This window comes from Melanerpes formicivorus, unplaced genomic scaffold (genome assembly GCF_026170545.1).
Source record: "Melanerpes formicivorus ecotype bairdi unplaced genomic scaffold, bMelFor1.0.p_v2 SCAF_24, whole genome shotgun sequence".
Taxonomy (NCBI): domain Eukaryota; kingdom Metazoa; phylum Chordata; class Aves; order Piciformes; family Picidae; genus Melanerpes; species Melanerpes formicivorus.
In genome coordinates, this window is record NW_027142376.1 from 6,870,819 (window position 1) to 6,894,417 (window position 23,599).

Sequence of the window (23,599 nt, forward strand, 5' to 3'; positions counted from 1 at the left end):
GGTTTTGTGCCCTCCACTGGACCAGCTCTAACAGGTCCATGTCTTTCCTGGGCTGAGGGCTCCAGAGCTGGACACAGCAGTGCAGATGGCTTCTCAACCTGCTGGCTGTGCTGCTTTCGATGCAGCCCGGGTACAGTTGGGCTTTCTGAGCAGTGAGCACACGTTGCTGTCTCATCTCCAGCTTTTCATCCACCAGTACCTCAAGTTCACCCCAGGGCTGGTCTCAATTCCTTCATCCTCCAGCCTGGATCAATACCAGGATAGCTTTGCCCCATGTGCAGGACATGACCTCCTGAGGTTCACACGGGCCCACTTCTCCAGCTTGTCCAGGCGCCTCTGGACCTGTTGCTGGCACCTCACGCCGAGCCGTCCCGGTGTGACACGGAGGACGATGTTTTTTTGGCTGCAGCTTGGTACTCAGCTGGCCGGGGCCATCCCGGGACACCGATGTGGCCTCTCCATCCCCCGCACTACAGCTCCCAGGGTGCAGCTCGCCCCTGGCCTGGCCACGCCGCAGCTCGGGCGTCCCGGAACCTGTAGTGTGCAGGGCGGGCCGGGCGCTGGCCGCCGGGGCCGGGCGCTGGGCTCCGGGGCCGGGGCGGCGGCAGGGCGCGGGTGAGACGGCGAGACCGGCAAAGCCGGCGCCGCGCCCAGCGCCGCCTCCCCCCGGGGCTCGCCGCTCCTCCCCGCACAGGAGGCGGCAGCCCACCGCCCGCGCGGGGCGGGAGGCCAGCGGGGAGAACGGCGGCGGTGCCGGCGGAGCACCATGCTGGAGTCCATCCGTGTCACCGGTGAGTACCGCGCCCGGGCCGGCAGCCTGCGGCGGGACCGGGCACCGGGCGGCTTGGGCGTTACCGGCTCGGCGAGGGGCTTGCGGCGGCAGGAGGAGGGGGCACTGGGGCGCTTTGACGCCCGGCCAGGTGCCGAGGGGTGTCCGTGAGCGTAGCCGCTCCGTGGGGAGCGGGGCACGGTGCCTCGCATCTCCCTGTCCCGAGGAAGGGCGGTGCGAAGCTGGCTGCCCGAGGGCCCTGCGGCCGGCCAGGCACAGCGGGGAGCGGACACCCAACTATCAGCGGAGCGAGGGGTGTAAGGTGCAAACAAAACCGCTGGTAGAGCGTAGTACACATGACGTGGGTGCCTTTCCCGGCTTGACTCTCTGCTTTGCCGTTTTTGCAGCTAACTTGCCAAATCTTTATGACCCGCGCCTATCACACCTTGTATTTCGACTACAAAAGCCTAAGGTGGAAGGAAGGGGCTTGTGTGGTGTCAAACCCTCTTCCCATCAGGGCTGGGTGTATCTCTGGTATGCAGGAAAAATCTGCAACACCGTTGCTGCTGCTGAATACGTTTTTCACTCGGATGTTTTCCTTGTCTGCATTTGGCATCATCTCATTGTGTCATTTCTTCAGCTGCCTCAAGCCGATGTTATTCTGTCGTGGGGAAATCTGTCTAGATGAGAGCTAGTGGAGAGATCTTCCATCTCACAGAGGTGTCTCACCATCCCCTCATGCACCACTGTCCCAGTCAGAATCAGTATTTCTTACAGCTACTCTTTTTGTTCGGGTGTGTAGTTTACACACTGCTCCATCTGTGCGTGGGTAGGAGTAGAAATAAAGTCCGTGGAATCAGACAGAGCATCCCTAGGGCTGTGCAACAAGAACTGCAATCTGTAAGGATTAAGATTGCTCAAAAGGAAAGAGTTATTTGAGGTCTATCCTCCCCCATCAAATACTCCTGCACGTAGCTGGGCTGCAGTTGAGCACGCTAGAGATCTGCTTGGATGGGAATTTCATCCTGGGTCTAGTCTGTCTATAAATCAATTGTGTGATTAGATCCTGGGTCTATTAAATGAAGCAGAGTTTGTTAGTTGATTCCATTAGGGCCAGTTCTTCACTTCTAGTTGTTGTTACTGTGCTATATAATTTAATTTGAGAGAGTTGGCAAGTTATTCACAGACACTGGCAGTTAATAAATCAGACATAAAAAGCTGGCTTGTGGTTGAAACATGCCCTTGTTCTTGCAGCCCTGTTGCATGACTGGAGGAAAGGAAGGAGGTGGATATTTTTTGAGGGGGAAATTCTTAGGTTAAGCATCAAAAGAGTTAACCACTAGCTGTGAAAGTAGAAAGTATCGCAGCACAGAATCACAGAATTGTCAGGGTTGGAAGGAACCTCAAGGATCAGCCAGTTCCAACCCCCCTGCCATGGGCAGGGACACCTCACACTACAGCAGGATGCTCAGAGCCACATCCAGCCTGGCCTTAAAATCCTCCAGGGATGAGGCTTCCACCACCTCCCTGGGCAACCTGTTCTGTGAAGCTTTTTACAGGAGCTCACTGGCTAATTCTACAGCAAAACCATTTCCAGTCACGGACAGACCTTCTAGTGCTGTGGAGTTTGAGTTGCCTCACCCTTTCTGATCAAATCAAGGGTGTTTGTAAACCTTCAAGGTGTTTTATAGTGATGAGAAAACATAGTGTAGATAGATAGATGTATAGATAGAGGGGATTCTGATCAGATTCTGTTGTTCCACAGGCACAAACCTGTAGTATTTGAGAGGCAGTGGAACAGTATGGATACATAAATCTCTCCATTGCCTGCTTGTTGCAGGATATTCCTTTTACATCCCTCTGCACCCACAGACCATAGAGCCTAGGGCTCATAAGCTCCCTGTAGCTGTTAATCCATTCACAGCACCTCATTATTGAAGCTTACAAAAGGGTCTTTGCAATGTAATTGTGCATTTGCAGAATGTGGCAAAGGAGGAATCTTGCTTGCCATGTCTATATACTTTCCTCTCTTTTTTCTCAGTTTCAAATGCCACTGTCTCCTTGTTGCTCACATTGCTTGAATTCCTGTACATTAGAAAAATCAACTCAAACCTCTTTGGTTTTGATTTTGGACAAAAAGAAATTGTAGAATCAATTAGGTTGGAAAAGGCCTCAGAGATCATCCAGTCCAACCTATCACCCAACACCTCCTGACAGCTAAACCATGGCTCCAAGTGCCACATCCAGTCCTTTCTTGAACACCTCCAGGGATGGTGACTCCACCACCTCCCTGGGCAGCACATTCCAATGGCCAATCTCTCTTGCTGGGAAGAACTTTCTCCTCACCTTGAGCCTAAACCTCCCCTGGCACAGCTTGAGACTGTGTCCTCTTGTTCTGGTGCTGCGTGCCTGGGAGAAGAGACCAACCCCCACCTGGCTACAACCTCCCTTCAGGGAGTTGTCGAGAGCAAGAAGGTCTCCCCTGAGCCTCCTCTTCTCCATGCTAAGCAACCCCAGCTCCCTCAGCTTCTCTTCATAGGGCTTGTGCCCTTGTGTTCTAAAATGCTCACTGCCCAGCATCCTGGTGGTGTGTTTGATGCTCGCACCCTGGCTGCATGTTTGATGCTTTTTCCTTCCGATGGGAACTGTGGTTCCTCACCATGACAGCTCCTGGTAAAGCAAGGTAAGCCAGGCAGGCATGTTGTCTTGTATGTAATGAGGGGGATCTGACAGAATTTGAGCAGGAATGCCAAGGAGCACATTCCTGTGCCAAGTGTAGAAAGAGGATTCACAAACTTACTGTGACAGAAAACTGAGTTTGCATTCTTTAGTAGGAGAGAATGATGCAGTGCTCCTATCTCCTCTCTACTCCACTCTGCTGAGACCCCACCTGGAGCACTGTGTCCAGTTCTGGAGCCTCTGTTCCAGGAAGGATCTGGAGGTGCTGGAAGGTGTCCAGAGAAGGACCACGAGGATGAGCAGAGAGCTGCAGCTGCTCTCCTATTAGGACAGACTGAGAGAGTTGGGGCTGTTCAGTATGGAGAAGAGAAGGCTCTGAGAAGACCTAATTGTGGCCTTCCAGTATCTGAAGGGGGCTACAGGAAAGCTGGGGAGGGACTTTTGAGGGGGTGGGTCAGGGAGTGATAGGACTGGGGGGAATGGAGGAAAACTAGAAATGGGTAGATTGAGATTGGATGTTAGGAAGAAGTTGTTCCCCATGAGAGTGGTGAGAGACTGGCACAGGTTGCCCAGGGAGGTGGTGGAAGCCTCATCCCTGGAGGTTTTTGCAGCCAGGCTGGATGTGGCTGTGAGTAAGCTGCTGTAGTGTGAGGTGTCCCTGGCCATGGCAGGGGGCTTGGAACTGGCTGATCCTTGAGGTCCCTTCCAACCCTAACCATTCTGTGATTCTATCTCTCTTTTTCCAGTGGAGAAAATGCCCAGGCTATAGCTTTCCCTTCATATGCTCATGCAGATGGGACCTCTGTCTTTTTAGGACAGCATTTTTCAGGAGAACCAAAGATCACAGATTGACATGGAACTGACACAGAGGTCCAGGAGCATAAAATAAGTTGTCCTGGTGCTTGTGTCAGGAGCAAAATCTAATTTTCCTTTGAAAACCAAGCTGAAATGAAGCTACCATAAATTAAACTACCATAGATTATTAATTTATTCCCCCCCCCACCCTAGGAGGCATGTAATGATTTCTTGCTAATGTTCCATTCAGAGTATAATTACTGTATGTGAAGTAATTACAGCTCAGCTATGTATATCTGTGGGCTAAAGCTCAAATCCCTTTTGCAGGCTTTAATCAAGCTCTGGCCACATCTCCTGCTCTTTGGATCCTTTTGTTTTAGGAGCAGCAACAGCAGGCATTTCTCTGTGGCAGGATTCATTTGTGCCATTCCTCCCAGCTCATAGAATAAAAGAGAATAGAATAGACCAGACCAGACCAGGTTGGAAGAGACTTTTGAGATCATCAAGTCCAACCTATCATCCAACACTATCTAATCAACTAAACCATAGCACCAAGCAATCCAAGTCTCCTCCTAAACACCTCCAGTGATGGCATCTCCACCACCTCCCCAGGTAGCCCATTTCAATGGGCAATCCCTCTCTCTATAAGGAATTTCTTCCTAACATCCAGTCTGAACCTCCTCTGGCACAGCCTGGGCCTGTGTCCTCTTGTTCTGGTGCTGGTTGCCTGGGAGAAGAGACCAGCCTCCACCTGTCTACATAGCTTCCTGCTCAAGGAGAGGGGGGTTGACTATAGGACCTTCAGAGGTCCCTTCCCATCCCTATCATTCTGTGATTATCAGTTTCACAGGTAGCCAACTCAGGTCAGCTGTTCTGGCTGACTCAGAGATGCTAGCAACCTGCAGACCATGGCTAGTCTAGGATCCTGTTCCAGGAAGACCAGGACAATGGCACAACAACTTTCCCAATAGTCAAGAAGGTTTTCAGTAGGAAGCTAAGAAGACTTTCAGTGTACTTAGAATCTAGTACTCATACACATCCATAGTTTTAGATACTGAAAGATTCAGTTCTGGAGCCCATATTAAAGGAAGGATCTGGAGGTGCTGGAAGGTGTCCAGAGAAGTGTTCTAGGATGAACTGGTTGGTGAGAGATAGAGATGGTTAGAGCTAGCTAGTGAAGAGAGATCACTTCTTTCTAACAAACCAGGACAACCAGCACAGTTTTAAACCTCAGTGACTTTTTTGTGTGCAGCTGCTCTGTGCCAGAGACCTGGCAGAGCAAGAGAGGTGGCTCCATGCACTGAAGGAATCTTACTTGCATAGAATCCTAGAATGGGCTGGGCTGGAAGGGACTTCCGAAGGTCACCCAGTCCAACTCCCTCTGAAGTCAGCAGGGACATAGAATCTTAGAATTGTTAGGGTTGGAAGGGACCTCAAGGATCAGCCAGTTCCAACCTCCTGCCATGGCCAGGGACACCTCACACTACAGCAGCTTGCTCACAGCCACAGCCAGCCTGGCTGCAAAAACCTCCAGGCATGAGGCTTCCACCACCTCCCTGGGCAACCTCTGCCAGTCTCTCACCACCCTCATGGGGAACAACTTCTTCCTAACATCCAATCTCAATCTACCCATTTCTAGTTTGGTTCCATTCCCCTCAGTCCTATCACTCCCTGACACCCTCAAAAGTCTCTCCCCACCTTTCCTGTAGGCCCCCTTCAGATACTGGAAGGCCACAATTAGGTCTCCTCAGAGCCTTCTCTTTTCCATACTGAACAGCCCCAGATTCCTCAGTCTGTCCTCACAGGAGAGCAGCTCCAGCCCTCTGCTCATCCTGGTGGCCCTTCTCTGGACACCTTCCAGCACCTCCAGATCCTTCCTGTAATAGAGGCTCCAGAACTGGACAGAGTGCTCCAGGTGGGGTCTCACCAGAGCAGAGCAGAGGGGGAGAATCACCTCCCTGGCCCTGCTGGCTCTGCTTCTCTTGATGCAGCCCAGGATGTGGTTGGCTTTCTGGGCTGCAAGTGCTCACTGCTGGCTCCTGTTGAGCTTCTCCTCCACCAGCACCCCCAGGTCCTTTTCTTCAGGGCTGCTCTCAAGCCAGTCCCTGTCCAGTCTTTATCAGTGCCTGGGATTGCTCTGACCCAGCTGCAGGACCTTGCCCTTGGTCTTGTTGAACCTCATGAGGCTGTCATGGGCTCAGCTCTGCAGCCTGTCAGGGTCCTGCTCATGTAATAGTAAACAGAAAGTCCTACACTTGTTTTGCTGGATCTTCTAAGCCTCATTCTGATTGTCCAGAAGTGATAGACACACACAAGCCCCCCATGTGTCTAGAAGTCAAGATTAACTTGGTGTGCCTGCAGTTCAGTTCTGTGTTTCATTTATGTTGCAGTTCTGAGTTCTTAAGGTTAGTTTTGCTGTGTGAAAGGGCCAAACTTGTCCTCAGCTTCTCTTTATGTTTTGTTTTCCCTTCTCCCCTCAATGCAGAAAAACTTCACTGGCCTAAGACAGAGCTTTCTAAGAAATCAATCCTGAGCCTACACAAGCTGAACATCAACAATGAGAACAGCCTCCAGCACCCGCCACCTGGCATCCTCAAGGACATCTTTACCACCGGAACCAGCAGCTACAACGTCCTCCTGCAGAGCAAAGAGGAGAAGAAGCACCACGCTCAAAAGCAGCCGGCTGCTCACCACAAGAAGCACAGGAAAGCCCCCAGGTGCTCTGCCGCCTCCCGGGGCGGCGAGCAGCGCAAAATCCCGGGGCCGCTGCCCTTGCTGAGCGGCGGCTGGTACCGCGCCGGCCCCCAGCCCTCCGCCGGCCTCCCCGGCCCGGGCTCCGCCGGCGGGAAGCTCCCCGGCAGCATCGCGGTGTCGGGGGGCGGCGCGGCGCTGCCTGCCCGACCCAGAGGCAGAGCCAAGAGGCATTTACACCCGGCAAAGCCCAAGCAATCGCAGAGCTCGAAGAGCCCCGGGAAAGAAGGGGATGCCCCCGGGCAGAAGCTCTGCTTGCTGACTGCCATCAAGCCTTGCAACGTGGAGAAGGAGAAGGAGAAATTCTTCAAGTCGGACTTCACGTACAACCCTCAGTTTGAGTATGCCAATCCTGCTCTGCCAAACGTGTTAGCTAAGCACAGTCATGCATCTGACAGGTTTCTTAAGCAGGTATAGTTACCTTGCCCCCTTCCCACCCTCTCATTTTCCACTGATTGGTTTTTTCCCTCCATCTCTTAAGGTGCAGTTTGGCTTTCTTTGTGGCAACTTGCTTCTCCTTTGCATCCTCCTGCATCCTGCATTGATGAAAGATGACAATGCAGTAGTAGAACTGAACATGGGTTTTTTTTGTTGATTAAAAAATGGAAAGCTTTTCTAATGTTTCCAGGCTTCTGTAGGGAAAGGCACAGTTCCTTATCAAATGGGTTTACAGGAAACATAATTGAATTCCAGAAAGCCTTTTAGGCAGTGAAGCAGAGGCCAGTAGAGGGGGAAATGCCTCAATAGGCTTTAATGAAGAGAGGGGAGGGGAAAAAAGCCAAGTGGAAATCCTGCCAATCCTCTTGGTGACACAGGGATTGGGAGGGGATAGGAGTTATTTGAGGTCATAGTTATTGGATAAGCATATGTTGATGTTCCTTCTTTTAATCAACTTTGAAAGGATATTTGCATATACATTAAGCTCAATCAAGCAGTGCTAAATTTCATTCTAGAGGGAAGTAACATTTTAAAAGACTCTCCCTCCTTGGGTGTTTTTTTCTTTCCCTTACTCTGCAGCCACACTGCTAACGTGCTACAGATGCTCCCATCCTGTGTAACTCATTCCTTGGCTTCTCTGAGTTATCAAAACCGAAAACCCTGCAGGAGCAACAAACCCCTGCTTTCAACTTTGACCTGAGTGACAAAAAACCACTGCTTATTAGAATAAACCTTTATTTATTTAGAATAAACCAAACCAGGTTGGAAGAGACCTTCAAGATCATTGTGTCCAACCCATCAACCAATCCAGCCCACCCAAACAGCTAACCCATGGCACCAAGCACCCCATCAAGTCTCCTCCTGAACACCTCCAATGACGGCGACTCCACCACCTCCCTGGGCAGCACATTCCAATGGGCAATCACTCTCTCTGTATAGAACTTCTTCCTAACATCCAACCTAAACCTCCCCTGGCGCAGCCTGAGACTGTGTCCTCTTGTTCTGGTACTGGCTGCTTGGGAGAAGAGACCAACCTCTGCCTGTCTACAACTTCCCTTCAGGTAGTTGTAGAGAGTGATAAGGTCACCCCTGAGTCTCCTCTTCTCCAGGCTGAGCAACCCCAGCTCCCTCAGCCTCTCCTCATAGGGCTTGTGTTCCAAGCCCCTCACCAACTTAGTTGCCCTTCTCTGGACACATTCCAGCAAGTCAACCTCCTTCCTAAACTGAGGGGCCCAGAACTGGACACAGGACTCAAGGTGTGGCCTAACCAGTGCAGTGTACAGGGGCAGAATGACCTCCCTGCTCCTGCTGGCCACACTGTTCCTGATGCAGGCCAGGATGCCATTGGCCCTCTTGGCTGCCTGGGCACACTGCAGGCTCATGTTCAGCCTACCATCAACCAGCACCCCCAGGTCCCTCTCTGCCTGGCTGCTCTCCAGCCACTCTGACCCCAGCCTGTAGCTCTGCATGGGGTTGTTGTGGCCAATGTGCATATCATACTAGGACCAGTCCTCTTTCCACTATTAGGATGAGTATGTTTAAGTCTAACAAACTTTTCTAAATGGAGACTCTTGTTTCAAGTGATATTTAACTTGTAAAGAGCTCCTGCTGCACCATGAGTTATCCTTCTTTATAATATGAATATTGGCCATTGGAATGTGCTGCCCAGGGAGGTGGTGGAGTCACCATCCCTGGAGGTGTTCAAGAGGGGATTGGATGTGGCACTTGGTGCCATGGTTTAGTCATGAGGTCTTGGGTGACAGGTTGGACTTGGTGATGTTTGAGGTCTCTTCCAACCTTGGTGATACTGTGAAAATACAGGCATGAGAACAGCTTTATAAAAAGCAGTGAAGGCTTTAAATAGTCAGAGAATCATAGAATGGTCTGGGTTGGAAGGGACCTCCCAAAGCTCCTCCAGTCCAACCCCCCTGCAGTCAGCAGGGACATCCTCCACTAGCTCAGGTTGTCCAGAGCCCTGTTGAGCATCACCTTGAACATCTCTAGGGATGGGACCCCAACCATCTCCCTGGGCAACTCGTCCCAGTGTTCCACCACCTTCATGGTGCAGAACTTGTTCCTAGCATCCAATCTAAATCTACTCTTCTCTCATTTCAAACCACTGCCCCTCACCCTGTCCCCACAGGCCTCTCTAAACAGTCCCTCTGCAGCCTTCTTGTAAGCCCCTTCAAGTGCTAGAAGGCTGCTCTTAGACCTCCCAGATTCTTCTCTTTCCCCAGGCTGAACCACCCCAGCTTCCTCAGGCTGTCCTCATAATCTAATGTTTCCTGCACCAAGGAGGATGCAAATTCTTTCATAGAATTGAATTGAAGCTGCAGCAGGTCTCAGCAAGAAAAGCTTTTCTTCAAAGATCAGCTCCTCAAAATGCTGAACACCCATATCTTGCTCTTGACATAAATGACCAAAAAAAAAAGCAGCTTTTAACACAGCTCCCAGCCCAGCAGATGGCACTCACTCAGTTTTGTCTACCACTAGCTTCAGAAATGTTCCTCTCCATGCAGATCTGAGTTTACAGGAAGGCAGGAAGCCTATTTTTATACAGACAGGTTGGATGAGGTCTTGAGCAAGCTGATCTGGTGTAAGGTGTCCCTGCCCATGGCAGCAGGGTTGGAACTAGATGATCTTTAAGGTCTTTAGAGCTACTAGGATGATTAAGGGACTGGAGCACTGCCTGATGAGGAGAGGCTAAGAGATCTCTGGAAAAGAGAAGACTGAGAGAGAGCTTAATAAATGTTTATAAGTATCTGAGGGCTGGGGGTCAGGAGGGAGGGGACAGGCTCTGCTCAGTTGCACCCTGGGATAGGGCAAGGGGCAGTGGATATAAATTACAGCACAGGGGGTTCCACCTCAACATCAGGAGGAACTTCTTCCCTGTGAGGGTCACAGAGCACTGGAACCAGGAGTTTGCAGTCTGCCTCTCTGGAGATATTCAAAACTCACCTGGATGTGTTCCTGTGTGATCTGCTCTAGTATATATCCATTGCCCCTTGTCCTACCACAGGGTGCAACTGAGAAGAGCCTGCACCCTGGGATAGGACAAGGGGCAGTGGGTGTAAGCTGCAGCACAGGAGGTTCCACCTCAACATGAGGAGGAACTTCTTCACTGTGAGTGTCACACAGCACTGGAACAGGCTGCCCAGAGAGGTTGTGGCATCTCCTCTTGAGACTTTCAAGCTCCATCTGGCTGTGTTCCTGTGTGACCTGCGCTGGATTCTATGGTCCTGCACTAGCAGGGAATTTGGACTTGGTCCCATCCTGTGTCCCTTCCAACCCAAACCATTCTATGAAGCTATTAATATATATTGATAATACTTTTGTTATGGAAATAATCTGCCCCCATGAGAGCAAACCAACCAACCCCAACACACCACCACCACCATACACCAGGAAACCACTACCAACCCAACCCCTTGCTTTCAACTTGGACCTGAGAGACAAACCCCAGTGCTTATCTGTATAATGACAGAACCAGTCCTCTTCCCACTCTGGTTATATCACCATGCTTTGGAAAGGCAGTATGGAACTCTGACAAGCTTTTCCAAACAGGGAACCTCATGTCACAAGGGATACAGGACAAGGGGCAGCGGGGACAAACCAGAACACAGGAGGTTCCCCTCTGAACAGGAGCAAATATTTCTCTGAGGGTGCCAGGGCACTGGAAGAGGCTGCCCAGAGAGGTTGTGGAGTCTCCTTCCCTGGAGACTTTCAAACCCCAGCTGGACACAATCCTGTGCAACCACCTCCAGGTGAACCTGCTTCAGCAGGGGGATCGGTCTGGATGATCTCCAGAGGTCCCTTCCAACCCCCTCCCATTCTGTGATTGTCTGAACTGGTGGCACAGATCTGCAATAACCAACAACAGCTTTCTGTTTACACCTCACTTTCTGATTCATCATTGGTGCTGTGCAGCATAAGCCCTCTGCTCCCATGTAAATAAAAACTTAACTGTGGAGTCTCAGGTGCACTGAGAATGGCAATCACAGCAGTGAGACCCAGCAGGTAGATTCTTTGCTTGCAGATTGCTTAACACCCCCAAAATGACAGCCCTCTTATTTTTAAGCTAAGCCAAGCCTTTGTGTTGAAATAATCTACTCTAATTGTGCTTCTTGAAGAAGAAATTCAGATCCAGCTAGGAGGCCCTTCCAGCTTAACAACAAGTATTAGAGGCAGGCAAAGAAATGCTAAACACCAGGTGCAGTATTTCTTTGGCATTCAGGTAAGCGATAGCCAGCAGGATATGGGAGGTGATTATGCCCTTCTAATCCACTCTGCTGAGACCCCACCTGGAGTACTGTATCCAGTTCTGGAGTCTCCATTACAGGAAGGATCTGAAGGTGCTGGAAGGTGTCCAGGGAAGGGCTACAAGGACAAGCAGGGCTGGAGCTGCTCTGCTATGAGGACAGACTGAAGGAGTTGGGGTTGTTCAGTCTGGAGAAGAGAAGGCTCCAAGGAGACCTAATTGTGGCCTTCCAGTATCTGAAGGGGGCTACAAGAAAGCTGGGGAGGGACTTTTGAGGGTGTCAGGGAGTGATAGGACTGGGGGGGATGGAGCACAACTAGAAATGGGTAGATTCAGACTGGATGCTAGGAAGAAGTTGTTCCCCAGGAGGGTGGTGAGAGACTGGCACAGGTTGCCCAGGGAGGTGGTGGCAGCCTCACCCCTGGAGGTTTTTGCAGCCAGGCTGGATGTGGCTGTAAGCAAGCTGCTGTAGTGTGAGGTGTCCCTGCCCATGGCAGGGGGGTTGCAACTGGCTGATCCTTGAGGTCCCTTCCACCCCTGACAGTTCTAGGATTCTATGATCTCTCTGATCACTTTCCTCCCGGAGTTTAAGAGTGCATCTAGCTGGCATTTATGGATTTTGGTAGCAATCTCAGGGTTGCTTGGTTTCAGCTTGAGAATTAAATAAAAGGATCAGAATGAGATGGTTAGTAACTGAGAGCTAGAACATGAATCCTAATTTTTGTGGGCAATAGGCCAGTCTGGAAACAACAAGCATCTTACAACAGCTTCATGCAAGGATCTAAATGTGCTCTGTAGAAAGAGATTCAGTCTGCAACATTTTCACCTTCATTAGCAGTGCTTTCTTTGCAGGCACAGCAAGGTTGGACTTGATGATCTCTGAGGTCTTTTCCAACCTTATTGCTTCTATGATTTTTAGTTTTTTAAGAGTCATATCAGTAATTCTATTTTCTCTGTGAGGTTCTTGGGAGCTTCTGGTGCCTTATCTATGACAAAAGCTGTTCCCTGTAGCTGGGCAAGAAGCATATTCTAGGCCACAACGGTGGAAAATGACATGCTGGGAAGGAGGTTCCTGGGGAGGAGCATTTGGTACCTCACCAGGAACACCTTCAACACACAGAGCTCAGATCACCTTATAGGCATTGTTCTGTTCCATGCCATATTTTCTTCTAGGGGTGTGAGATGACACACTGGGAGGTAAATTTCTGGGCATAAGCATTTGGTACCTCACCAGTCACATCTTCCACATGCAGAGTTCAGATCATAGGCATGGTGCTCTGCCTTCCACCCACAAGCAGCAGAAGTGTTGATCCTGCTTTGTCTGTCTAGTGCAACCTGCCTCTGTCATTTGGAGGGAGGTATGATGATTTAAATTAAAGGTTTCATTGAAAGCTCTGTGATTGAAGTTTCCTCTTCTCTCCCTTCTCCTTTCTGAAGGAGAATTTCATGGCAAGGAGATATTTTTTTGGTAGAAATACTATTATTCTAGTTACAGGTCTGCCTGGCTAAGACTCAACTTTCCTGGATTAGAAACTGCCAAGAAATGAAGCCAGGTGGCAGTCATAGAATCACAGAATTGTCAGGGTTGGAAGGGACCTCAAGAATCAGCCAGTTCCAACGCCCCTGCCATGGCCAGGGACACCTCACACTACAGCAGCTTGCTCACAGCCACATCCAGCCTGGCTGCAAAAACCTCCAGGGATGAGGCTTCCACCACCTCCCTGGGCAACCTGTGCCAGTCTCTCACCACCCTCATGGGGAACAACTTCTTCCTAACATCCAATCTCAATCTACCCATTTCTAGTTTTGCTCCATTCCCCCCAGTCCTATCACTCCCTGACACCCTCAAAAGTCCTTCCCCAGCTTTCTTGTAGCCCCCTTCAGATACTATCATTGCTGATCTTTGTGAACTTCTTCAGAGAAGCATAAAAAGAAACCTGCTGGCAATCTGCAAATGTCTTTATGACGAATAGAATAGAATAGAATAGACCAGACCAGACCAGACCAGACCAGGTTGGAAGAGACCTTCAAGATCATCACATCCAACCTATCAACCAATCCAACCCACCTAATAACTAAACCATGGCACCAAGCACCCCATCAAGTCTCCTCCTGAACACCTCCAGTGACGGTGACTCCACCACTTGGTACATCTGCTGAGACCACAGCTGGAATATTGTGCCCAGTTTGGGCCTCCCCAGTTCAAGAGAGAGCTGCTGGAGAGGGTGTAATGGAGAGCAAAACTTGAACATCTCTCCTATGAAGAGAGCCTGAGAGTCCTGAGGCTGTTTAATCTGGAGAAGAGAAGGCCTGTGAGAGATGTGATCAATGTCTATCAATAGCTGAGGGGTAGGTGTCAGGATGAAGGTGCCAGGCTCTGTTTAGTGGTGCCCAGTGATAGAGCAAGGAACAAGAGGTACAAGCTGGAACACAGGAGGTTCCACCTCAGCATGAAGAGACACTTCTTTGGGTGAGGGTGCTAGGGCCCTGGAGCAGGCTGCTCAGAGAGGTTGTGGAGAATTTCAAAACCCTCCTGGATGTATTCCTGTGTGGCCTGCCCTGTGTGATCCTACTTTGGCAGGGGGGTGGGCTGGATGATCTCTGGGGGTCCCTTCCAACCCCTAGCATTCTGTGATCCACAAGGCAACTGTGCAACATTCCCCAGTTTAAAGAGAAAAGAGGTAAACATGACATTGATGATCTGGGTCAAGCTGATGCACATGGGCCCAAGATGGGCTGATCAGAATCTTTCCCCCCAGTACTTTGGGGTTAGTCTGAAGCTGGTATAAACTGATTCCAGAGTGTGTCAGCCTGTACCTAATGACTGTGGCTCGATAGTGACTCCCAATGAGTTAGGGGAAAAAAGCAGAAAGATTTAAGAAAACAAACAAGCAAAAGAGATAATGAGAGGGAGGGAAGGATATAGATCTAGCAGCCTGATCTAGTGTGAGGTGTCCCTGCCCATGCCAGGGGGATTGGAACTGGATGATCATTGAAGTCCCTTCCAGCCCTAACAATTCTACCCCAGGATAACTACACACTGCTCAGACTCCCAGAAAGGTGAGATGGATTAGGAACTGGTTACACAGTAGTCCAAAGAGTGGTGATCAATGGTGCCAAGTTCAGCTGGAGAGCTGTTAACCAGGGGAAGGCCCCCAGGGATCAGTGCTGGGGGTTGGAACTGGATGATCCTTGAGGTCCCTTCCAACCCTGACAATTCTGTGATCCCATGAATGCCTATGGCCAGCCTGACACAGTCTGAGGCTGATGCCTAGGAAACTTTCCACAGATTGAGTTCATATTTGCTGTGCATTTGTGTTTTGTAGTCTATTAACATTATGGAGAGGACACTGCAGAAATATGGAAGCTATGAGAGGTTTGAGCAGGCCACTGGAGGCAGCTTGCTGACCAAAAGTCGCATCTGGAATCACGTCAGGAAGTACATGGTGAAAGAAGGCTGTCTTGGGGAGGTAAGTCCTGCACTGGGTCAGGAAAGAGACAGTTCTGAGTTTGGGAGCTTGATGGAAAAACCCCAAGGGTTCCACTACCAGAAGAGTTTTTGTTCTTCTGAAGTGATGCTGCAGGCGCTGAGCTCTCAGCCTGTGACAGGGGGGAAAGGGTGGGGAAAGGATAGCTGCTTTAAAGCACAGAGCTGCAGAACTTGAGAGCTCACCTGTCAGATACTTGAGGTAGAACTGAAGAACAAGTGATAGAAGGAGTAGACATGGCCTCAAGCTGCAGCAGAGAAGGTTTAGACTGGACATGAGAAGAAACTTCTTGTCTGCAAGGCTGCCCAAACACTGGAACAGGGGAGGTGGCCGAATCCCCAACCCTGGAGGTGTTTCAAAGAGGCAGAGGAGTGGTGCTGAGGGTCATGGTTTTGCCCCAGCCTTGGCAGAGCTAGAGAATGGTTGGACTTGATAATCTTCAAGGGCTTTCCCCACCCAAATGAGTCTATGAGTGTATGATCTCTGCAGATGTTAGACCTGAGGGCCCATTTGGGAGCCCGTTCCTCCATCACTAGAAGATTATTCCATCCATTGCATTTTGACCCTGGCTGTGCCCAGTCTAACTCTTGACCAGCTGAATGCAGCAGCAATAGGGGTGAGAGGAGAGCCCTTTGTCTACCTGCCCTCTCTCATTTCCAGATCGTGGTCCACCTGACAGAGGACCTGCTGTCCCGAGCCTCCATGACGGTGGTGAACGGCCGCCCCACGCTCACCATCAACATCTCCACTGCACGAGAGCACTGGCTGGAGGGGATGCTGAGACACGAGATTGGTATGAGCAGGGCACGGGGCAGGGCCTGCAGGCATGCTGGCTGCCTCTGCAGGGATGGGCCAGGCACTGCACAGACACACCAGCAGGGAAGGGCCCTCTCTAAAGAACCTGGGCTGGAAGTGTCCCTGGGGGAAGGAGAAACCTCTTGAATCACAGAATGTTAGGGGTTGGAAGGGGCCTCCAAAGAGATCCAGTCCAACCCCCCCTGCCAGAGCAGGATCAGAGAATCCAGCACAGGTCACAGAAGCAACACTTGCTGGAGCGTGTCCAGAGAAGGGCAACAAAGGTGGTGAGGGGCTTGGAACACAGCCCTGTGAGGAGAGGCTGAGGGAGCTGGGGTTGCTTAGCCTGGAGAGGAGGAGGCTCAGGGGAGACCTCATTGCTCTCTACAACTGCCTGAAAGGAGGTTGTAGCCAGGTGGGGGTTGGTCTCTTCTCCCAGGCAACCAGCACCAGAACAAGAGGACACAGTCTCAGGCTGCACCAGGGGAGGTTTAGGCTGGAGGTTAGGAGGAAATTCTACACAGAGTGATTGCCCATTGGAATGTGCTGCCCAGGGAGGTGGTGGAGTCACCATCACTGGAAGTGTTTAGGAAGAGCTTGGCTGAGGCACTTGGTGCCATGGTTGAGTTGATTAGATGGTGCTGGGTGATAGGTTGGACTCGATGATCTTGAAGGTCTTTTCCAACCTGGTCTGGTCTATTCTATTCTAATGAAGTGCATCAGACCTGCAGAAGCCCTGCAGTGGCCTTGAACCACTCTGACTCACATTGTGAGGGGACACACCCCTGGCAAGGATGCAGTAGGGCTCTTCCAGCAGGCAGCACTTCTGCCCCTTGCCTTCAGTTCTGCCCACCACAGTGCCTAGCCTGTGCTAGAGGCATTCAGTATGTAAGAGACTTGGAGAATTCCTTGCCACTGATGTGGGGAACTCAAGTCCTGCTGCCATTTGCATTTCTTAGGCATTTTTGGGAGCCCCACTTGCAGGCAGTTAGGATGTTAGGAGCAAGCTCTGCACCACGAGGGTGGTGGAACACTGCAACGGGTTGTTCAGGGAGGCGGTTGAGGCTCCATCCCTGGAGATACTGGACAGGGCTAGTTGAGGATGCTCCTGCTGACTGCACAAGGGGTTGGGACTGGATGACCTTTGGAGGTCCCTTCCAACCCAGAGCATTCTACGATTCAGTAGGTGAATAAATGCCCTGTGCCAAGCTTCCCCCACGGCAGAATTCTCTGTTGCAGACCAGGCTCAGCTTGGCACTTTCCCCAGTGCCCAGCATCCTGGACTGGGCATCCCCTTCCTTTCAGTTTGCATTTTCCTCTGCTCATCGGGTGCCACCGTTCTCAGTCCCTCCTCCCTTCCTTGCTTGGCAGGCACCCATTATTTCCGGGGGTTCAACAACAGCAGCCAGCCCTGGTGCACGTGGCACGGGCGCCGGAAGCACGGCCTGAAGCCCATCAACCCCACCGAGGAGGGCCTGGCCAGCATCCACAGCGTCCTCTTCCGCAAGGACCCCTTCCTCTGGAGGGCTGCCCTGCTCTACTACACGGTCTACCAGGCCAGCCAGATGTCCTTCAGCCAGCTCTTCCAGGACGTGGGCAAGTTTGTCAAGGACCCCAACACGAGGTGGGACTACTGCGTGCGAGCCAAGCGGGGCTGGACCGACACCTCGCAGCCAGGTGGGGCCCCTCTGCTGCCCTCCTGCAGCCTCTCACACGGTGACACCTTTGCAGAAGGGACAAGTGGGAGGCACAGGATGGATCTGGTTGGAAGAGACCTCTCCAAGCTCATCCAGTCCAGCCCTCGACCCAGCACTGAAGGGTCAGCACTAAGCCATGTCCCTGAGCACCAGCTCCACAGGCTGCTGCAGCACCCCCAGGGGTGGTGACTCCAGCACTGCCCTGGGCAGAACATTCCAAGGTTTGAGAACCCTTCCAGGGAAGAAATATTTCCTAGCATCCAGCCTGAACCTCCCCTGGTGCAGCTTGGAACCATTGCCTCTGGGCCTGTCTCTTGCCAAGGAGCAGAGGCTGCCCCCTCCTCATTCCAACCTCCCTCCAGGTAGTTGTAGAGAGCAATGAGGTCTCTCCTCAGCCTCCTCTTCTCCAGGCTGAACACCCCCAGTTCCCTCAGGTGCTCCTCCAAGGCCATGTGCCCCAGGCCCTTCTCTAGCCTCATGTTTGGTTATTTTCTCTGGCTGGAGGGTTCAGCCTTGTGGTTAGTTTTTGGGAAGGCTTTCAAGGACTGGGATTTAAATATTGGGGGGTTTTCATAAAGCTGTGCTGCTGATAGAATCTGAGAATGATTTGGTTTGGAAGGGACCTCCAGAGGTCATCCAGTCCAGTCCTCAACTAGATCAGCTTGCCCAGAGCCCTGTTGAGCCTCACCTTGACTATCTCCAGGGATGGGGCCCCAACCACCTCCCTGGGCAACCTGTTGCAGTGTTCCACCACCCTTGTGGTGCAGAACCTGTTCCTAACACCCAATCTAAATCTGCTCTTCCCTAGTTTGAAGCCATTGCCCCTTGTCCTGCCACTGCAGGCCTTGGTTCTGCCCAGAGTGGCTTTTGAGAATGAGCCTTGAACACCCCCTGACAGAGTGCAATGTATCTTGGTTCCTTTCAGGCTGTTTCAACAAGGACCAGGTGTACCTGGATGGCATCCTCCGAATCCTGAGGTACAGGGAGTCCATTGATTTCCATCTCCTGACAGCCCTTGGCAAGGTGGGTGGACTCCCTTCTCCCAAGGGGCACAGTTCTGTCACTGGGGCAGGCCTGCCTGGAAGAAGCTCTTGAGTCACTGTGCTCTGCTCTGGAAAGCTCTCTTCTGTGCACCACCTTGCATTAACACCCTGCCAGCTACAACATATCTGCAGGGCCTAGAAGAATTTCTACCAGATTTCCTTCATTCCTCACTTGCCAGGTTAAGATTTTGTGGTCCTATGTCTCAGCCTTTCCTTTCCTCACTTTACAAGGCACTGGGAAGGACCTCAGAGATCATCTGCTCCAACCTCCCCACCATGGGCAGAGACACCTCTCAACTAGACTCAGCTGCTCAAGGCCTCATCATGCACGAGGCAGCCACAGCCTCCCTGGGCAGCCTGTGCCAGAGTCTCACCATCCACATACTGAAGAACTTCTTCCTAAGCTCCAGTCTAAACCTCCTCTCTCTCAAGATCATCTAGTCCAAGCCCCACAGTTAATGAAGTGGGCTCAGCTAGACCAGCTTGCCCAGGACCAGGTCCAGTTAGGCTTTTGGAGTATCTCCACTTCTTTAATACTTCCACAGCCTCCCTGGGAAGCCTGTGTTTGAAGCACCCTCACTGTGTTCAGACAGAATGTTGTGCCCCCCAGCTCTTGCCCTGCCAGTGGGGAATGCAGAGGAGAGCCCAGCTGCTTTGTCAATCCTTGCTCCTTGCCCTCAGGTGTTTCTACACACTGGTAAAGTCCCCCTGAGCCTTCTCTTCTCCTGGCTGAACAGTCCCAGCTTCCTCAGCCTTTCCTCATAGGAGAGATGCTCCAGTGCCTTAATCCCCCTAGTGACCCTCCCCTGAGCCTGCTCCAGTCTCTCTCCATAAACTCTCAGGAAAAACAAATTCTGTGAGCAGAGAAATGTGAAGTTTGCCCTGAGACCTAGCCTGTGGCCATTAGGGGTTTATCCACACTCTAAAGAGTGATTTCCTTGTTTGTTGAGGGTAGAACAGGAGGACCAAGTCATTCCAAAGGGAGTATTAAGCCCAGCTGGTGTGTCTTCCAGGCTAAGAGCAAAGACACAGAAATTAAACATGGAAAAGCCCAGCAGAGGGGGGGGGGAAATTCCCTGCCTTCTGAAGAGTCTCAGTGCTGCATTGCAGCAGCAGCTCATCCTTCTCAGCATGCCTGCCTTGGGCATGGTGCCCTTGCAAATGCAACCCAAGCCAGCAGTGTGCCCAGGTGGCCAAGAGGGCCAATGGCATCCTGGCCTGCATCAGGAACAGTGTGGCCAGCAGGAGCAGGGAGGTCATTCTGCCCTGTGCTCAGCACTGGTTAGGCCACACCTTGAGTACTGTGTCCAGTTCTGGGCCCCTCAGTTTAGGAAGGATGTTGACTTGCTGCAAGGTGATCAATCTGCACACAGCTTGTTTCAAAAGCCCAAGAGCTCTCACTTGGCAGGAGCAGGAAGATGTTGAGATGCTGGAAGGTGTCCAGAGAAGGGCAACAAAGCTGGGGAGGGGTCTGGAGCACAGCCCTGTGAGAAGAGGCTGGAGGAGCTGGGGTTGCTTAGCCTGGAGAAGAGGAGGCTCAGGGGAGACCTTCTTGCTCTCTACAACTCCCTGAAGGGAGGTTGTAGCCAGGTGGGGGTTGGGCTCTTTTCCCAGGCAAGCAGCACCAGAACAAGAGGACACAGTCTCAAGCTGTGCCAGGGGAGGTTTAGGCTGAGGGGTGAGGAGAAAGTTCTTCCCAGCAAGAGGAATTGGCCATTGGGATGTGCTGCCCAGGGAGGTGGTGGAGTAACCATCCCTGGAGGTGTTTAGGAAGAGCTTGGCTGAGGCACTTGGTGCCATGGTTTAGTTGATGAGATGGTGTTGGGTGATAGGTTGGACTGGATGATCTCAAAGCTCTTTTCCAACCTGGTTAATTCTGTATTCTGTAAAGCCTGGACAGAGCAGGGGACAAAAGCAGCCCCCTGGGTGCTTTGGCAAGTCGGTGAGACAGCTGTGAAATCACAGCCCTGCATTTCAGACAGAGCAATGCCAAAGCCTCTGTGTCCTCTGCTCCCATCTGAGTGCTGGAGCCCTGGGCTGAGGGGGGCAGCCATGGCTCCCTGGTGCTTCTGACACTGCTTTCAGTGTGGCAGAGAGCAGTGTGTGGAAGCAGAGCCCATGCAAGCTCTTCAGTGTACCTAAAAGTGACTGAGGAAAGGGCTTGAAGCCTGAGGAAAGAAGCTTTTAAGAAGCAGCAGCTTTAAAGCTGCAAAACATTCCTGTAGCAACCACATGCAGGGGAAGAGAGCTGGAGTGCAGATGCTGGAGTGCAGATGCTGGAGTGCAGCATCTCTGCCAGAGTCTGAAACAGCAAAAGCAGCCAAGTGTCACCTCCTACTGTGTTTCCCACAGATGTGAGCATGTGGCCTGGTTTAGCCTCAGTCTTTCTTAACCTGGGGCAATGATTTCAATTCCATGTGGGAAGGGAGACAACCTCTTGGCACAGTGGGTGAGATTTTGTGTTCAGGCTCCTCAGGATGTCAGCTTTGTCTTTTTGTTTTAGCAATTGCAAGGCCTGAGGCAGTTCATCCCATTCAAACCATGCCTGGGGTCACAGGGCCTTGTTTCTTGCTTGCAGCAGTAAATCATAGAATCACAGAACTGTCAGGCTTGGAAGGGGCCTCAAGGATCAGCCAGTTCCACCCCCCCTGCCATGGGCAGGGACACCTCACACTACAGCAGCTTGCTCACAGCCACATCCAGCCTGGCTGCAAACACCTCCAGGGATGAGGCTGCCACCACCTCCCTGGGCAACCTGTGCCAGTGCCTCCATGTCACCAAAGATGTTAAACAAGACTGGTCCCAGTACTGATCCCTGAGGGCCTCCACTTGGCCAGGAGAGGGAAAGGTTCCTTTCTCTTTCCTTTGGGAGGAGAAGAGGGAGGATTTCAGGGTGAGGCAGGAAGGAAGGTCAGTGTTTAATCTCTTTTAGTGCTGTTATCTCCAGACTGAGAGGAGACAGCTCCTCCACATCCACTTCCACGTGTGGTGTTCAGCTCTCATGCCGCACCACCTTCAAGCAGCAGCCTGGGCATGGCTGTGGGTTTGGGTTCTGTCACTGCAGCTGAAAACACACACAAGGCTACCCAGATGCACCTTCATTCTCCTTTTGGGCTTTCCTGCCAGGAGCCTCAGTGAGATGCACCTGTCTCTGCCTGCCCCTATGGATCAGACTTAGCACCCAGAATGACACTGCCCTGCCTTTCCAGAGAGCCCTCCTGTGCCCCTCACACCTTGGTGGATCACTCATGCTCACTTGAATCTTTCCTGAACAGAAACCACCACCTGCTGTGGTGGCAGGTTGCTTCCAGGGAACCCAAGCTGGGCACTGCTCAGCTCCTGAGAAGGAACATGGGCTCAAAAAGGTTGAAAGGAGCAAGCTTCACCCTCAAGCCACCTGGCACAAGCCTGTGGGGAGGAAATAGGCTGTGCCAGTCAGCAAGCAGAGCCAGGCTGGTGGGCTTTGCCAGCACATATGCTTCTATCTGTAGGGTGCCCAGCAATGCACAGCTTGTAGACAAAGCAGCAACCACACACATTTCATCAGGCTGGAGAGCTGCCCAAAGAGTCCTCTGCTGGGTTTGCAGGGCAGCTTGTGTAGCTGTTGCACAGCCAAAGCTTTCATCCTTTCTGCACCATCATTTACAGCACCTTGAGCTGCTGCAAGCTCAGGACTTGAAGTCCTAATTTGCAGCACCATAAGACTACAGAGAAGATCTCAGCAGTCATTAGAAAAAGGCCCTCTAGTAGCTGGGAAATGTCTGAGTGCCACTCCTGCACCCAGAAGGTTCTGATGCCAAGAGGCAAACCCAATCTCTACCCTGTCATTGAATCATAGAATCAATAAGGTTGGAAAAGACCTCAGAGGTCATCCAGTCCAACCTATCACCCAACACCTCCTGACAACTAAACCATGGCTCCAAGTGCCACATCCAAGCCTTTCTTGAACACCTCCAGGGATGGTGACTCCACCACCTCCCTGGGCAGCACATTCCAATGGCCAATCTCTCTTGCTGGGAAGAACTTTCTCCTCACCTCCAGCCTAAACCTCCCCCGGCACAGCTTGAGACTGTGTCCTCTTGTTCTGGTGCTGCTTGCCTGGGAGGAGAGACCAACCCCCACCTGGCTACAACCTCCCTTCAGGTAGTTGTAGAGAGCAAGAAAGTCTCTCCTGAGCCTCCTCTTCTCCAGGCTAAGCAACCCCAGCTCCCTCAGCCTCTCCTCCCAGGGCTGTGCTCCAGACCCCTCCCCAGTCTCCTTGCCCTTCTCTGGACACGTGTGCCTGCCCATGGCAGGGGGGGTGGAACTGGATGATGCTTGAGGTCTCTGTGATGCTAAGAGGATTCATTGTTGCAGCAGAGAGGGGCCAGGACTATAATGCACAACTCAGCCACGTCCTTCCTTGCAGATCTCCTACGAGGACGTGGAGCGCCTGAAGGGCCTGGCCGTGACCGAGAACAGGAGGGTGCCACACTTCCTGCAGGACCATGCCCGCTACATGGAGCACCTGCAGAAGATCATGGAGGTCAATGAACTGACTGATGAGGAGCTCCAGGATCTCATCAATTAGCCACAGGAGCCCACCAGCCCCTTGACTCTGGGAGGCTGTGCATCTGCCCCTCCCAGAGCTTGCAGAAGTGGACTTCTGAGAGGTGGGGAGGGAGGGGAAGGGTGGACAGAACATGTGGAATTGAGAACAAGGCCTTTTGTGTTCCCTTTGGATTGTGAGGCCACACTGATTATTTTTGAAGAGTTTGTGCTTTGGTTTAGAATTCAGCTTAGGAGTTCCCCTGCAGTGCTGTGTCCAGCCACCTACTCTGGTTTGTGTGCTTGGGTGTGGTGCTTGACACTGCCTGTGGTAATATCCTGCCTTTTCCCACAGGTTT

At 51.8% G+C, this 23,599-nt stretch overlaps 1 protein-coding gene across 4 annotated transcripts; it reads left to right on the forward strand.

The window, feature by feature from the left end:
- The first annotated feature begins 538 nt into the window (after nucleotides 1–538).
- On the forward strand, nucleotides 539–23,433 carry MATCAP2 (microtubule associated tyrosine carboxypeptidase 2). Of its 4 annotated transcripts, XM_068152743.1 has the most exons (7): nucleotides 540–791; nucleotides 6,729–7,405; nucleotides 15,017–15,160; nucleotides 15,839–15,971; nucleotides 17,345–17,650; nucleotides 18,596–18,693; nucleotides 23,122–23,433. In XM_068152743.1, exons 1-7 carry the CDS (start codon nucleotides 767–769, stop codon nucleotides 23,281–23,283), a joined length of 1,545 nt encoding a protein of 514 aa, XP_068008844.1. In that variant the 5' UTR covers nucleotides 540–766; the 3' UTR covers nucleotides 23,284–23,433. The 4 variants fall into 4 exon arrangements, with proteins under 4 accessions (XP_068008845.1, XP_068008844.1, XP_068008846.1 ...); XM_068152744.1 differs by lacking the exon at nucleotides 18,596–18,693 and having other exon boundaries at nucleotides 539–791; XM_068152745.1 differs by lacking the exon at nucleotides 17,345–17,650.
- Nucleotides 23,434–23,599: the final 166 nt, after the last annotated feature.

Coding starts and splice junctions, on each gene's coding strand:
- MATCAP2 (XM_068152743.1), top strand. CDS start 767: ATGCTGGAGTCCATCCGTGTCACCG. Junction 15,972..17,344: donor GATGCTGAGACACGAGATTG/GTATGAGCAGGG, acceptor CTTGCTTGGCAG/GCACCCATTATTTCCGGGGG. Junction 18,694..23,121: donor TCCTGACAGCCCTTGGCAAG/GTGGGTGGACTC, acceptor CCTTCCTTGCAG/ATCTCCTACGAGGACGTGGA.